The 17021-nt window shown below is 42.6% G+C and overlaps 1 protein-coding gene across 1 annotated transcript in view; it reads right to left on the bottom strand.

Moving 5' to 3' along the window:
* The window catches only part of URB1 (URB1 ribosome biogenesis homolog), a 48054-nt gene that overhangs the window by 13799 nt on the left and 17234 nt on the right, over positions 1-17021 (bottom strand). The window contains exons 15-27 of the mRNA XM_083500278.1: positions 15733-15846; positions 13192-13308; positions 12064-12202; positions 10366-10539; positions 9890-10074; positions 8843-9061; positions 8243-8422; positions 6613-7468; positions 5877-6078; positions 4432-4615; positions 2665-2723; positions 2201-2394; positions 739-849 (exon numbers count right to left, since the gene is read on the bottom strand). Of these exons, the coding sequence (XP_083356404.1) occupies positions 739-849; positions 2201-2394; positions 2665-2723; positions 4432-4615; positions 5877-6078; positions 6613-7468; positions 8243-8422; positions 8843-9061; positions 9890-10074; positions 10366-10539; positions 12064-12202; positions 13192-13308; positions 15733-15846 (2734 nt within the window). The remainder of the gene's footprint in view (positions 1-738; positions 850-2200; positions 2395-2664; positions 2724-4431; positions 4616-5876; positions 6079-6612; positions 7469-8242; positions 8423-8842; positions 9062-9889; positions 10075-10365; positions 10540-12063; positions 12203-13191; positions 13309-15732; positions 15847-17021) is intronic.

The raw sequence follows: 17021 nt of genomic DNA, 5'->3' as shown, positions 1-17021 counted from the left end.
ATAAAAAAGAGAAAAGTTAAATAGATGATAGTTAGTTAGTTAGTTAGTTAGTTAGTTAGATAGATAGAGTGCCAACCTTTGGGCACATGCAACTATTGATTTCTGCAACATTGAGTAAGAACTTTAATCTTAATCAAGAGAGGTTTTTCACCTGACATCATTTTGAACACAATACTTTGCAATGAAGGCAGTGCACATGTTCTGCTGTAAGTTACCATCTAAAGGCACAGCAGGTGACATATGAATGCCTGTGGATCAGTATTAAGAGCCACATACTGAAGCCTTGGTGGCATTCTGTTGTACAAAACACACAACACCCTACTCAGTTTCCCTCAGGCTGCTGCTCTGTACTTCCTTTACCTAAGCCACGACCCTCAGACCAACCAGTCTCTGAACCTCCAAATACAGTTCCCTTCCAGCTACCACTCCTGCTACTTCTTGACCACTACCCGTGTCTCCTAAGACACTGTTTCTTTCTCTCCTTTTATCTTTGTTTAGTCCCATTTCAAATAGTTCCCTTTGGACAATGGGAACAAAAAGAGGATAGGAAAATTACTTCACTTAAACTCCTCAGAATGAATGCATGCACTTATTTCTTTGGTCATTTCCCCAAACCACCCAGGAACAGCAGGATTTGTCTGAGCTACTACATATGACACACATGGTAGTTTGGCTGCTGCATTTTAAGAAGTCTCAAAAATTAGGTTATGCATCTCTTTCAACTGCAAATACACTTACCTGTAATGCTCAGTGTTGCACCGTAGGCTCCAAGCAACACAGCAAAATGGTTGCTCTCACAAACTGCAGGGCAGAGTTTCACTAGAGTCAGCAGGATGTCCACTAATGCCTCTAAAGCAAAAAGGGAAAATATTTTTCTCCCCCTTCCAAATGACTTAGCCTCTTGTCAAGCAATTTGAAAATACTACGGTTGCTCTGGCGCTTCCTTGCAACAATGGTGCTGGTCACTCACACTGCTAGGATGTTCTCTGGGGCAAGACCTGCTGAGATGAATGGAGCACCATGAGAGCTTTCATGAAGCTCCCATTCATTTTAGCCACGTAGGAGAACTTCCCAGTGGACAGTGACTGTTGCCAACAAAATGGAAAACACATGATGATATAACATTGTGAAATGTTAATCGCTTTCACGTAGGGATTTTGTTTTTGAAGAAAATGAAGGCCTTTTTCAATTCACAAAACATGTGTTCCAATATGAAGGGGGCCTTGAAAAATATCATTTTATCACCAGGAACGGACAGTGTGGTGGGGCAGCGCTGCCTTTCTGACACCAATGTCCCTGCCTCTTACCAAGACAAAGGTAGGGGGGGGGACACAGTTTAAAGGGAGCACCAGATTGGCTCTAATGGTGCACCCATGGAGCCCTGATCTCACTTCTGCTTTGCCCCCTCGCTGTGTAGTCCAGGTAAGCGGCAGTTCTGCAGCACTGATCCACACGGTTCCAGCTACTCAAGCTTCCCACACATTCCATTCAAGTTTTGTGCGGAAATTAATTGGGCCATCCTTCCTTTCTTCTCTAATCCCCATCCAGTGTAACATGGGAACTTCTGCTCTTGTGCTAACTAATGGGTCTTGGGGTTAATTAAACAACTTTTGCATAGGGTTTTCCAGGGTTCCTTTTTGTAAGCTCTTAAATGATGCCGTGTAGCCCACATCCTTTCAATTTGCATTACTTCACCTATTCCTGCATCCAGGATAAATTCCACTATGTCACTTCCTAAGAAAAAGGGACAAAGCTGAGATTCTGAGGATTTCAACTAGCACTGTCAATACCCCAGTAAGACCAGGTAACCCAAAACAAGTGGGCTATTTTTTACATGCTTAATTACAAAACAGACAAAGCTGTATACAATGCTGCAATAACTGTTTCAGAAATATATAGCCAAAGAGTAAAAAATAAAGTAAGAAATGCTAAGTTCAATGATAAATAAATGCAATCCAAATGCAAAGAAATGGTAAGAAAAGGCACTGGAGCTGAAAAAATATACAGAAAAGGGACAACGCAATGATAATGGAGAAGAGTTAGTAATATGTTAAAAGGTAAATGCTAAAATAATTATGTTCTAGATATAACAGCTCTGAAAACATCTAGGTGGGCTGGCAAGTGGAAGGATGAAAAACAACACGTGAAAGACGCTTGGGTTATATATAGATACACAAGGAAACAAATGAGAAGGTGATACCTCTTTCATGAATGTTTGTGTCATCACCTTCTTGCGACCTCAGCATAGTTGACAAAAATAAGGAGTGCTGCGTGATCATCATATAAAGCACCGACAGCTTCACTAATCTCTGAGCAGCAGGGATTCCTTTCTGGTACAGCAAATTGATAGCTGCATTCAGAGTTTTCAGAAAGCCCTGGTCTTTATAACGGTACCTACATGACAGAGATTTAAAGAGACGTTGAGATAAAAATCATGCACTCTGCCTGAAAAGTGAATGAAAGGAAGAATAATATCCCAGGTGTTGGTTTCGTCTGTGAAGCAGCTTGCCACACCATTTTAAAAGTACTGTATATGATATCAATTGGTAAACATCTATTAACAGAAGCAAAACTACTGCCTAGTAAGCCATAAGCAACCCTAAGCTCAGTGTTGTATGTGATTGTAGCAGCAAAAAATACTCTTATAAACCTAAACATGCTTACTTGAGTCCCATCTTCACAAAACTGTGCCAGTCTTCTGGAGCCACCTCAGTTACTGAGTTCTAGGTAGGTAGGAAACAGCAAAACAACACTTAAAACATAAGACCGTGGGGATGTGGTGGTGCAGGGATAACGCTTCGTGGGAATGCAAATTGCAATATTAGAAAACACAAGGGGGGAAAGCAGCAAAAATCCCCAGAATTAAAAATAACACAGCATCTAGCACAGCACATTACAATGGTTACAACAGGCTGAAAAGTCATTAAGTTGCCTGTCAAGGCTATCAGCAATTTTCAGGTGGTCCGTGGGAGGTGGGGAACCACTGAACTAAAATCATAAACCAAAATACAGTGGTACCTCGGGTTACATACGCTTCAGGTTACACACTCCACTAAGCCAGAAATAGTGCTTCAGGTTAAGAACTTTGCTTCAGGATAAGAACAGAAATCGGGCTCCGGCGGCGCGGCGGCAGCAGGAGGCCCCATTAGCTAAAGTGGTGCTTCAGGTTAAGAACAGTTTCAGGTTAAGAACGGACCTCCAGAACGAATTCAGTACTTAAACCGAGGTACCACTGTACTTGCATGAGGAGCCAAGACCACAAAAAATGTCCAGGCAGCAGTTAGAATTAAAACATCAAAATACAACAAAGAGAGAGGAAATGCTCAGCCAAAAGCAAAAGACTGGTGACTGGGGGCGGCCGCCGAGACCATATAACACCGGTCTTGAAAGACCTACATTGGCTCCCAGTACGTTTCCGAGCACAATTCAAAGTGTTGGTGCTGACCTTTAAAGCCCAAAAAGGCCTCGGTCCAGTATACCTGAAGGAGCGTCTCCACCCCCATCATTCTGCCCGGACGCTGAGGTCCAGAGCCGAGGGCCTTCTGGCGGTTCCCTCATTGCGAGAAGCAAAGCTACAGGGAACCAGGCAGAGGGCCTTCTCGGTAGTGGCGCCCGCCCTGTGGAACGCCCTTCCAGCAGATGTCAAAGCGATAAACAACTACCTGACATTCAGAAGACATCTTAAGGCAGCCCTGTTCAGGGAAGTTTTTAACGTGTGATATTTTACTGTATTTTTGGTTTCTATGGAAGCCGCCCAGAGTGGCTGGGGAGGCCCAGCCAGATGGGCGGGGTATAAATAATAAATTATTATTATTATAAAAGCAGTCTTGATGCAGCATGTTTAGCAATGTGTTCCATAGGGTGAGTTCCCTGCAGAAGAGGCCCTGGTCACTGCCAAGCATTCTTCATGGGATCTGGAGGAAGGCCTCAGATGATGATTCGTGTATGGAGGGAGGCTCATATGGAGTAAACTATGCAGTTCCTAAGCTGCTTACGCCTTTAAAAGTTAAACAGATCCCCTTAAATTGAGCCTAGAAGGAAACCTGCCATCAATCAGATCACACAAAACTGGCATGATAAACTCAAAGTGTCTAGCTGAATCTTGCCCTGGCTGACATTTGTGAACACTTTTCAATGGTGGCCCTCTGCAGAGCATGTTGCGGTAATCTAGCCTGCAAGTCATTGGACTACGGGCGTCTGTGGCAAGGTTTGGTTTTGTCAGGAAGGTCACAGCTGAAGCTGGAAAAAGGTAGAAAAAGTAGGTAGAGCAAGGAATAATTTTCTAAAGAAATTTGCACTTTCATGTGCAACAGCCTGTCAATATGCACCCTCTAGTGGTCACATTACTCCCCTGCGGTTGTTGCTTGATACGCCTCCCCCTGCTTAGAATAATGTCCAACAACTTGGGGGGGGGGATCCCCTAATTCTCACCAGTAGTTTCTCTAGCCTCAACAGCACGGCACTCTCAATTTCCGAGCGGGCTTCTTGTTCTCTGTTACTGCTGTACGTGAGGATCAACCACTTCATGCAGGCAACTAGCAGACGTTTCCTCCATGAATGCAACTTCTCTGCAGAGCTCTCCAGGGCTCTGGATATAGCGTCAGCAATCACCCAGCTAGAGAGGTTTGAAAAGAGTAATGAAATGGTAGCTTTTGTGTCATGTCAACTACTGCCCCCCAACCTTAAGCTTGAATTGCTGGGAAATGGAGCGTTTATTAGTTGCTTTCTAGACCTGGAAGGTCTGCTGAATGAGGAGAGGTTGTAAGCAGTGCCCTGAGTTCTCAGAGAGCCATGAGGATAGTCCCCCTATTGAAAATACACAGCCACTGATTGGTCTAGAGTGACTTCTTAGGCATCACGGAAGGTTGCAGAAATCTTATGGATGTTTTGCTAGACTGTTAAGCACAGTGGGATGGAATACTTTGCAGATCAGGAGAGTAATTGCACAGTGAGTCATAGTTTCTCTCTTTGTAATAAAATGTCCATCGCTATCCTGGTGCAAAAGAAGCTTCATTTCTTTGGCCCAGTTTACACAAAATGCCAAACTTAGTTTGATGGTACATGGATGAGCCTTTTGCTGCCTTCCCCTCCCCTGCTCTGGTTTCCTCCTTCAGTTCAGATTCAGCAGCAGACAATAGTTTGTCATAACATCTGAATGAGGCAAACAATGGCTTGCACAAACCCATACTTTGCCTAAAAATCAGGAGTGCAAAACAGGTCGAAACCACGGTTTGCAAACCTTGTTTGCAAGCAAATGACAATATCAGCACATTTCAGATCTAATGGTGAACTATGGATTAATGCTGAAGAAATGATCCAGAGAACTGGCAACTGGCTGATCATGGCAGGGGATGATGGCGGAGCGTATGGGCAGAGTTCATTCAAATAGCGTCAAACAGGTTTGGCGTCATACTTGAAGCAACTCTTTCTCTTCTGATAACAGACACAGATCAATGTTTATAAAAGAAAAATGCAACAGGCATTTTGATCTAGCCAAGCTGCAGTAGTGAAGCTTACTACATTTTTATTAAAGTTTATCACATTTTTATTTTATCTTGTGTAAGTTTCTAAAGCATAGCGGTCATCACATTCGCCCAACATTTTTATTTTATCTTATTATTAAATTTTACCTTATTTCATTAATTCTGAGTATTAACAATGAACATACCCCCCCCAATATTGATGTTCCATCTGGTATTTACCTCCACTGATGTGACTCAGATACTTTAGATGATTTCTATCTATTTGAAGTATTAAAATACTACCTCACATTGACAGCAGGTACCTGAGAATGGAGGGCATGTGCTTGTGTTTATTGTAATCGACTGGTCAGTATGGAGAACTGGAACTAATAATCAGAAAATAAGTAGACTTACTGTTCATGATTTCCCGCCGTCTCAAGAGATAAAAGTAATTTCTCTGTTAAATTAGAGAATGGCTCAGTTTCTGGAGGCGGCAGTAACTTGGAAAGAACTTGACAGTGCTCAGCGAACAGCTGTGATGAACCACTATTCAGAAGACTGCCCAGCAGTTGTGGCCACAAAGTTTCTCTCAAGATGGACGTAACAGCTGAAGAGACTGTAGGAAAGGACAACGCAACAGTCACAAAGGTGGATCCATCAGCATTTCACAGGCCTATACTCTGATGCATATACTAGAGGCCACTGAACAGCCTCAAGTCCTTGGAATGACATACTAGAACTACTAGCCTAAAGAGAAATCACAGACTCTTGGAAAGGGACAGCCAACAAGGTTTACACCAGACTGCTCCAAAACTGGGTCCTAGTTAAGAGTTTCTCACATTATTTTGGTTACATAATTTTATGGAAGCAAACTAAGACCAGCAGGAGAACTTGTAAACAAAATTTAAAGGTAGAAAAAAACAAATTCCCTGGTAATAAAGTTGCAGGGAAGCTAACATCTGAACCATTAACTGGTCCACTTAACAAACAAGGTTTGAAGTTTTTAGTCTGAAAACCCCCAAACACTGTACCACTGGCATTTACAACTTTATTTTTCAAAATCATACTCTTCAGCCAATGGCACAAAAAAGTTGCAATTTCTTTTTTTAAAAAGCTGATCAAGAGTGTTATGTAGGTTGACCATAGTTACCTTCTGACAGGTGGCTCAAAGTGTGCTGCTCTCGACAGTCCAAGTATGCATTGACAAGTGGCAGAAAGAGGTCCACATCTTTTCTCAGAAGCTTGCAAGTGCCCGGCTTCAGACACCAAAGCTCAAACTGCAGCAAGTGAGTCGGACTGTACCGAATCAGCACAGCCACAATGGAAAGGGACGTTTTCGTTGAATGCTTAAGGCAGGAAAGCTGCACATCCACTCCAACTGCCTGGGCAAAGACAGGCTCCTTCTGTATGGCATGCAGGAAGACCTTTTCCAACTCTTCTGTGACTGCTGTGGACAAGAGAGTCCCCATCCCTTGAATGTGCTCTCTTGAGAGGAAGAGGTCTCCCTTCAGGGATCCCCTTTCGTAGCTGTCTGTGAGCAGCTGCACCAAAGTCTCCCCGTAAGTGCTCAAGTATGTTTCTTTTCCAGAAATGCTTTCAGCTGTCTTGGAGGCCAGCATCGCCTTAGGAAGCTGCAGCATAGCCAAAGTCACTTCCTTCAGTTGTTGGGTATCCATGTACAGTTGCAGTTCTTGCAGTGCCTCCACCTGCTGTGACCTTTTGGGATGTAACCTGCAGACATCTTTTCTCCCAGCATGCAGTTCTTCCAAGACAGTTTTAGTGATGGCTTCAAAATATCTAGAGAGTGTGTCTAGCTGGTTCCTGGCTTGCAACATTGGGCAGCCCACCTTCAGCAACTCAAGAATGCCACGGTTTAGGTGAGCAGCAAGCAGCTTCACTTTAACTGGGCTTAAACTATGGGGAGGGAGAGAACGTTGTTCTACAGCCAGGAACCAATTCTCCAGCGTAGGGTGTTTGAAGACCAAAGGAAGCACTTCTTCCAGGATCTGCAATGGAGATGGTTACAATTAAAGACATCACCCAACTGATTTAAGGTCCCTGTTAAGCTGCCCAGAGACCCAGGACCTGTCAGAAGCAGGGGAAGCTCAGAATCCGTCATGTGATAGGCAATCAGGACTATGGCTGATTAATATTCTATGGCCTTTTAAAAGTGTTTGTGGGAGGGAGATTACTGTTGTGTTTTTGCTCTTTGTGCTTTTATCCTGTATTTTTATCTTGTGAATCACCCTGGTATATACATATTATTTTTATTAATGCCCAATTGAGGCCGGAGAACTGCATCAGCTCCAGTGATCCCTCTGGCCCTTGTTCCTGCAAGGATGCAGTGGCCCCGCCCTTTCATAACCCCCCACCCTAAGCTTGTCAGCTGGCTGTGAGTTTGGATTGCTCCCTAAGAGAGCTGCCCTTGTTATTTTACGGGTCAAGGAAGTCATGGTCTGGAATGAACTGAGCCAGCTCCCAGACAAATGGCCAGTGAATGGAAGTGAAAGGTGCATGATTAAGAAACACTGCAGGACTAGGATTTTATCTTTATTCCGTCTAAAAATACCTAAGTAACAGAAGAATCGAGTCATTCTCCCCTTGCATGGCTTTCCACTTCACTGAGGAAACGTAATTTGAACAGAACTTTTTGTCTCACAACAATTGCCTGCACCTGTAAACGTTTATGCATAATTGCCAGAAGGTTTTTCTCCCCCTTCTCCAAGGGCCGATTAACTAGGATGACATTCATAAACACTAACACAGAGAAAAGTTATTACCTTGTCGTTTCCAGTCTCTGCTGCCATCAGACACTCTGCATCCACAAAGAGATCAGATTCGGTTTGTGTATTTTTCTCTTTCTGCTGACCACACAGTTCTATGGCGTCCCCCCTGTGCAACAAGCTCTTCAGCAGATCCACAAACAGGGTGAGAAGCGAGAGACCCAAATTTTTGCCAAACTGTTAGAAAATTATGATACATTTCAGAATAGGGAAAACTTGGGGAAAGGACCAAGCAGAGAAACTACATCATTGCACTGCACTGCAGAGCATGTCAGCACATACACAAAAGTCTGTGATTTTTCTCTTTGTAACACTTGAAAATGAGTTTTTTTAAAAGCTAGATGCATGCAACATATTTTGTGAATATTCTTAAAACTGTGACATTTCCATAGAGCGAAAGGTTCATTTCTGCAGTGCCCATCATGAAGGCCTAGGAGCCGAAACTTGAGACACTTCTCAGGTATATGCACCTGTGGCAGCCAAGCACTTATTTACTGCCACATAATCTGTAAAAGAGCTCTTGGTGTGGGAATAAAAAAGGAAGGGATTATAACCAATAATCTTAGAAAAGGGTGAAGGAGAGAAAACATCTCTTACACTGTTGAAATTCTCCACGGTTGTTTTTAGGCAAAGAAGGACGTGCTTTGAAGCTAACAGGAACTGCTGAGGCTGGAGTTGGGAAATAGCCTCCCTTAGCTTCTCTTCAAACCCCTCTTCCAACAGAATTGCAACACCTTTCTGATAGGCATTCTTCAGCAGGGAGGAAAAGGAGGAATCTGGCAAGAGGCAATCATCTACGTACTCACTTCTGCCTTGCTGGAAATGTTTGAAATGTATTTCATGTTTTCAGAAAGCGGGGTTGGGGGGAAGAAAGAAATATCATTACAGGCATGTGTATAGAAACCTCTGCCTTTCTGTGGCTGGAATGTAGCCTATTGTACAAAGTTAACAGTTGCACCCATTGCCCCACCTACTTCTGCCTCTGGCCCCACCCACCGTTACCAATGGCCACTGGAATATTATTGCCCTGTAAGGCACATAGCCATCGCCTGAAACAAGTTTCCCCACCCTGCGCTAAACCACAATTTATGTGACAAGAACACACTGCAGCAAGCCTTGAACTCACACATTACCCTCCCACTCTATTGTGACAGGAAGGAAGGGGTTTTGTCTAATCATAGCTTGTTGTGCTATTCAAACTAACAGGCCATGTTAATGTTAACCAGGCATCCCCAACCTGCGGCCCTCCAGATGTTTTGGCCTACAACTCCCATGATCGGCCTACAACTCCCTAGCTAACAGGACCAGTGTTCAGGGATGATGGGAATTGTAGTCCAAAACATCTGGAGGACCGAAGGTTGGGGATGCCTGATGTTAACCATGGATTCTGAGACTGGTTAATCTACCTTAACCACAGTTTAGGATTCAAGCAACATGCTAAACTGTGGTTAGTGGAAATCAGCACAATCTTCTGAACTCTTTCTTGCTACTGCACCAAAAGCACCTGGGTTGAGGTTGCCATCATGAGGCTTGCAGAGGCTCACTGTCAACACACCAAACAGTGGTTTAGTGTGACATCCAAATGCAGTCAGTGTGAGCTCATCATCAAATTAAGCAGCTGAAAATACTTGTTGCCTTGCTTACCAGAGTTTCCTTAGCTTGCTCTGGTATCCAAAGACTGTAGTAGTGGTTGAATTGACGGAGTTGAGGAGAGACAGTCTGGAGTTCTTTATCATAGAGCTGAAACAGCAAACAAAGGGCTAAGGGGTCTCTCTGAGAATGCAGGAGGTCAGTGAAAACGGTGATGAGATACTCCACTATGCTTTCTCCTAAAGACACAAAACAAAACACAGATTGAATTGTACGGCTTCTTAACTTGAAAAGTCAGTCCTCTAAATTATTGGTTAGCACCCTGATATACTTATGAGCAGTTTAAAAAGCACATGTAGTTGTTAAAAAATGGGTAGGCAAGAAACTCAAATCAACAAGAACCCCTGTTGCTTAAAAACCTTTTCCATGACAGCAACAACTAATATTATTATTTTGTCAGAACTCAGAGGGAAGCTTTGCCGATATTATTAAGAACTAAAGCATGCAAAAGAAATATAGGAAGGAAATACCTCTTGCATTCCCATCAGCCTCGAGAAGCAACTTGTTCCTGGCTTCCAAAGCAGCAGGAACGACAGCACTAAATGGGAAAGTGCTGACAATCATGTCTTCATTTAAAGTAGATCCAATTTCTTCATTTAGGCCTTCATTGCCTTCCACAATGACATCGATCATATCCAGAACATCTAGTTTGAAAGGGGGAAAAGCTTAGTTTAGATGAAGGTTGTTTCTAGAACCCAAACAAATGGGTCAACAGTCAACAGAAGCCGAATAACAGGATCTCAAGTACATTACTCAAAACAAAACATTCAGTAAAAATAGCAAAACACAATCCTGCATAGATCTTAACAGAAAACAGCAAATTCTGCTTGCATGATTTTCGAATATTTTGTGTGTAGCACACCATTTAGGCTTTTTGGTTCATCCCAAGAAATCTGCTATATCAAATGCTGGGATGGGGGACCTAGAAACTCAAAAGAGATTCCAAATTTCGGGTCTATTAACATTAAATGTGTTCAGTGAGAATTCAGTGATGATGGCCTATTGTTTCTAAATGATTTGAGCTAGCAACTGCTCAGCGGCTTTATTCAGACACCATGTCAAAATTATGACGGCTTGGTGTAGTATGTGAACTGACAAACCATGTGTTGCAATCAGCCAGCCTATCAGTATCAGAAACCATGGTCAATGTTAACTCTGATTTGGAGGAGTACCTAGATTGACAAACTGTAGTAATAACTGACAAACCATCTGTAGTATGAACTTTTGTGTGTATGAACAACAACAGAAGGGTATAGAAACTGTGATATAGAAACCTGACCTTAGTCCTGTAATTCGGAAGCAAACCCAAATCCAATTAACTCTCTGGACTGGCCTAGGATCCTGAAGATAAGCAAAGATGCAAAATCCCATTTGCATTTAGAAAAAGCTGCAAATCTATGTCAGCAACTGCAGTGTAGCTTGAGAAGGCAACCAAAGCTGCAATCCTACACACACTGTGATGGGATGATGAGCTGCTTGTGCGTAAAAGCGTAGTCCCTCAGAGTCTGTGCAAGTTCACAAACCTCTGTCTGTGACGGAGCCCCTCAGACATGGCTCCTCTAGTCACTTGCAGATTCCGACAGTGGTTGTTTTCGGAATCGTTTCCAGCATAAAAGTTCCTTAACGGAAACACGTCTTCTGGACTCACGGCGTGACAGTTTCCGGCGAGGCGTGGGTCTCCCTATGGGAACTTCAGATACCTCCCCACTGTTCTCGCTGGAAGTGTCTCTGAGCCCTCCCGCCTGCTCGCATTCCCTCAGAGATCCACTCCTCCCCCTGCTGGTTCCTGCTTCAGCTGTTGAGTCTCTCCCAGCCTCCCTGAGCCCCTCCACCACCTGTTCCTCCGATGGCAGTTCCCTGACACACACTATACTCAAAGGTCTTGCTTCCAAGTAGACATGCACAGGATTGCATTGTTGTTGTCATTTAAATTTGTATACCGTCCTTCATACGAAGATCTTAGGGCAGGTCACAGCAGAAAAATACAGAATAAAACCACAAATACAGAATAAAACCACATAATAAAAACAAGAACAAAACAAAACAGTATTGCCCCCTTCCCGATTTAAAAATTTCTGCCTGTTTCTAAAATGCTGGCTACATGTAATTTTCCAGCAAAATTGTGGAAGATTTGCATAATGACACCCCCCCCCCCAAAGTGAACATACCGTCAATGTGAGAGATGGGTATGCTGGCGTTATCAACATCTTGCTTAAACAAGTTGACCTGGAGAATGCTGGCTTCCTGGACAAGGTCTGCTGCTTTATCTGTGTATGGATAGGGGTTAGTCACCAGTTTTACCAAGATCTGCAATGGAAAGTGAGCTTTCATTAGAAACGTTTAATCATAAAGATAGTAAGGGAGCAATGCTATTAACTGTAAGCATAAAGCAGGTCTGGGGAATCTTTAGCCCTGCAGATGTTGTTGGGCTCAAATTTGCACCAGCCCCAGTGAGCAATGTAACATTTCACGGCAGCCTACAGGATTTTGTGAAGAACTTGCATACATTTTAACATACCCCTGAAAAATATTTTGAGAAATCTAGCAGTGAGTATGTACTTTAGACGCCAAAACACATTTCCACACATAATGGCACAGGTGTCAGCCAAAGATATAATGTGGTGTCCTGGAGCCTAAACATTTCATCTTCTTGTACAATTGAACAAAAGTCAACCATCACAGTGGCTGAAAAACAGATGCTTTATCATTGCATACATAAAACCAGCAGACTTGCACGTATTTTGGTACCTGAGATCATTAAAACATATACAAAACATGAATGAAACAACTGAAGACTTTTTTTGGGGTGGGTATAATATGGATTCATTTTGATTCTATAATAAAATTGCATTCCTAAAACCAAGTATTACTTTTATTATGCAGTGTACTGCCTGTGATCTTTCTAGTCCACACCATGTTTTTCCTGCATGGTACTAACAGCTTCCACACACAAAAAGGATAGCATCGTTGGTAGGATTAAATCATGGTTTACATAACTTTGCTGCATTTCCTTCCCATGTTCTTTGTTCACTCTGCTATAACAGCAGATGCTGATATAAAACTGATGGTGAAAAACAATCTTTTGTCAATGCCACCCACTGTAGTGGAAATCTCTAACAAAAGCCTTTTCCTATCACTCATCCCCTTTGTTCCCTTCCATGTCTAGGAGATATGAGTTCTCAGAATCCATTCATGATTTTTCAAAACACTTTCCTCTTCAAAACAACAAAAGGTAATAAGTCCCCACATATGCTATTCTTGGCATTGTTAATCTGGTTAATTTGCACATTTATTACCCTTTCCAAAAACTGAATCACTGCTTCCTTTTTGCCTTCTGCAGTGTTATCCAAGTGTTCAAGCCACAGTTCAAGTTCTTTCCAGGTATACTCAAATACTCCACTGTCGTGCAGAACCTGTTAAAAAAACAATTATCATGCAAAGCTTTCAGTTCTATTTTTGTATGTCAGCTCTCATTTTGGCTGTTTGATTTAAAGAAAGAACAGCAGCAGATGGCAGAGTCATTTTTGCCTTGACCCCTATTTAAAAACATACCACAATTAATGGAAAAACCGGTTATTTAAAAGTATATAAGCCTCATGTGTTGCTCCCTCCTCAACCACTTTCCTTTATCTATGCCGGTACAAAAGCCCCATCTTGCAAGAGCCTTCCATTCCAATTCCATAGCATACACCAATAGCGCTCACGTTAGTGTTTAAAGCCCATGTAAATAAAATACTGTCTCTATTCCTACTGATCTTCTTGGGTGTGATGATCTGTAGAGGGAGCCCTTTCAGCAGTACTGCCCTGCCCTCAGAAGTGGAAAGCTGGGAGTGGGCTTTCTTTCTTTCTTTCTTTCTTTCTTTCTTTCTTTCTTTCTTTCTTTCTTTATGGCTGTCCATAAATTCAGGAATTCCTACCCCATAGAGAAGTGTTCAGTATCTTCTAAGGGCAGCTTCTGCTGTATGCTGGCAACACACCTGTTTACACCCTGGCCTTTGACAGCTATAGTAGAGTGGTACCTCGGGTTACATATGCTTCAGGTTACATACTCCGCTAACCCAGAAATAGTACCTTGGGTTAAGAACTTTGCTTCAGGATGAGAACAGAAATCTCGTGCTCCAGCGGCGCAGAGCAGCAGGAGGCCCCATTAGCTAAAGTGGTGCTTCAGGTTAAGAACAGTTTCAGGTTAAGAACAGGCCTCTGGAACGAATTAAGTACTTAACCTGAGGTACCACTGTATTTTGTTTCATGGGACCCACCTCTTGTGCTGAATTTATACTGTTCTGTTCCATTTGGAATTATTTCATATGCTTTGAAATTATGTTTCTTTCCTGTTTTAATAATATAAATATATTATATTTTTTTCTTATTTCTGAAAAAAGATGGAACTATTAGTCCAGAGAACATTTTGTAAGGATTCCTTTAGGTAAGGATCATTCAAACTGGCTCTCGGGACCCTGAACGACTCTGCCAAAGGGTAGATCAAACCCTATCTCTCCTTTATTGTAACGCAGACAGCATGGGAATAGCCTGTCCACGGGTTGCGGTGGAGAGTTTTACTGTCAGCACCAGCTACCAAATTCAAGCCTATGAAAAGAGGCAGGAACCTGTTTGGGGTGCATCCTGTTTTAATAATTGTAGATTTTATCACTGCAATCCATCCTGGGATCTTAGGATGAAGGGCAGGGAGGAAATTTTGTAACTAAAGAAAACACTAGCACTAAATGAATTATAAACATTTATATGAAAACAATGTTATTCACCTCAACCTACAAAGAGACCACAGACTTCTCACACACATGAACCCCTAGCTTGATGGGGAATCACATTCAGTTTCCCCAGCTCATCCAGCAGCTAGGGCCATGTGTGTGTGGCCATGTAAAAGCTGCAATCACACCAGTCAGCTGTTCAGAAGGTGAAGTGAGGGGCTGGAATTTACTGCTAAATCACCCAGTTTACACTTCGTTTTTTAAAAAACAAACCCACTACTGCATTAAAACGTAGGATGGAAAGCAAAACTAGGGCAACCCCAAGGGGAGTTGTGTAACTTTTGGCAGTGCTTTTTCCTATCAAAAGTGCTCAAGTAACACACTGGAGGTTGCCTTGCAACCACCTGCATGAAGTCTGAACCTCCTCACACAGAAGATTTCATCAAGTATCAGTCCACTCATAACATCTGAAGGAAAACTTGATTTCCATAAGCAGTATATTTTGTGTCCTTGAAAAGCAGCGTATGAGTATTCGTAACCTACAACCAAATTCATTGCCATAATACAGACTTGATAACAGAGACTTGAAGAAAGAATAAAAAAGTGAAGTAACTAAACCCATTTCCTGGGAATACAGCAAACAGGCCACAAGAGGTATATTCTATAGAACAGAGGAGGCTCTAGCCAGCCCTGTAGCTCCATTCCACTCACACACAAGACTTATGTGTGTGCAACCATTTTTCCTGTCCCCTCCAGCTCCCTGCATACCCAAAAATCAACTCTGAAAGATTGGGGGGGGGGGGGTGACAGTTCTGTTGTGTGAGTGGAATGCCATTCATGCAATGTTGGATACAATCCAGGGTGTGAATACAGTGTTCATGCTTATTACAAACCCTAAGTCCAACTTTCTAAAGCAGGCTTCCTCAAACTCGGCCCTCCAGATGTTTTGAGACTACAATTCCCATCATCCCTGACCCCTGGGGTCCTGCTAGCTAGGGATCATGGGAGTTGTAGGCCAAAAACATCTGGAGGGCCAAGTTTGAGGAAGCGTGTTCTAAAGTGTCTTCACTGTGAACAACTTTTCTGTGGGCACAACAAAATTTTGATAACTAGATAAAAAAAGCTCACCTTAATAATCAATTTCTTTGTTGAGGTTTTGAGGTGCAAATGATTGCTTGTTACGAACATTTTCATCAGCAAATAAAATACTGATCTTTCACCAGAGACCTTCTCGGCTTCATCCTAGGAGGACACACTTTATTGATTACAATTCATAAAATTGTTTTGGGTCTCTCCACAGAGGCTGATGCCTATAACCCTGTTACTGACAACCTGTGTCAAGTGCCAACTCTGCTTTCACAGAGCTTGGGGGACAAGGTTGAACATTCGGAGTTCCCCACTTCCCTTGAACACAAAAAGCGAAGTATATCTTGTTGGTCCATAAGAAAAATTAAACATCCACAGTTAAGCAATACCTTTATAGGACCAACCAGAGTGCCACAAAATAGTAGCCAAGTTTTTAAGTTCTATCAGGCTGGATGTTAAGTCTAACGTTAAGAGACATGTGGGAGAGGAAGGAAAGAAAATTCTCTTGATGTTCAAGCCACAAATACTGCATTTGTTTTCCTATACCCTGGAAGCTCCGATAAATAAAGAAACAAATTCATTAAAAAGAAGAGTTCAGTCGTATGTTGTGTTCATATGTAATGGTAAGCCAGATTTTGTGGCTTACATGGTTCATCAGGGCAAGTGGTGTGCTGGTGGCACGCATAGCCCAGTTGCATCCACTTTGCTCCTTTCCTGATGTGAAAAAGCCTTGGCTTCTCATTACATCCAAGCTGGATGTGCCCTGGCATAACCTGAAGCTACAACTGCTGATTTGTGACCTGTAATGGAGCAAGAGACCACAATCCTTGGTTTGGATTGTAAAAGGATGCTAAGCCCTACTGGTTTGTTCATCTAGGGGAGCAGCAGCAAATTGGGAGAGATCAGGTGGTATGTACCAGCATGTTTCTCATTCCTAATGAACCACAAGAAGCCAGAAAGTCTTACTTATCATTATGTGCAAACATGGCCGTTGTCTTAAAACGTAGGTGGGGCTAGGTGCTATAAAGCTTTCAAGCCACACCTAGGATTGCTAGACCAGTAACAGCTAAGCCTCCATTTCTGAAAATATAATCATAATTTTGAAAGCTACATAGCACCTAAGAGAACCTAATGCAATTACCTATGCAGTCTTTACCTACATTATATGATTAAATGCAGACTTTGTGGCTTCAAAATCTTAGGAACACAAGAAGCTGTTTTGTGTTGAGTCAGACCATTGGTCCATCTTGCTGCAATGACTGACAGCAGCCCTCCAGCGTACCTGGAGAAGTCGAGGTTAAAACTTGGCCTTCTGAATGCAAGGCAGATGT

Source organism: Podarcis liolepis, assembly GCF_965112155.1.
Source record: "Podarcis liolepis genome assembly, chromosome: 4".
In the NCBI taxonomy this organism is placed as follows: domain Eukaryota; kingdom Metazoa; phylum Chordata; class Lepidosauria; order Squamata; family Lacertidae; genus Podarcis; species Podarcis liolepis.
This window is presented reverse-complemented; position numbering and strand designations above follow the sequence as displayed.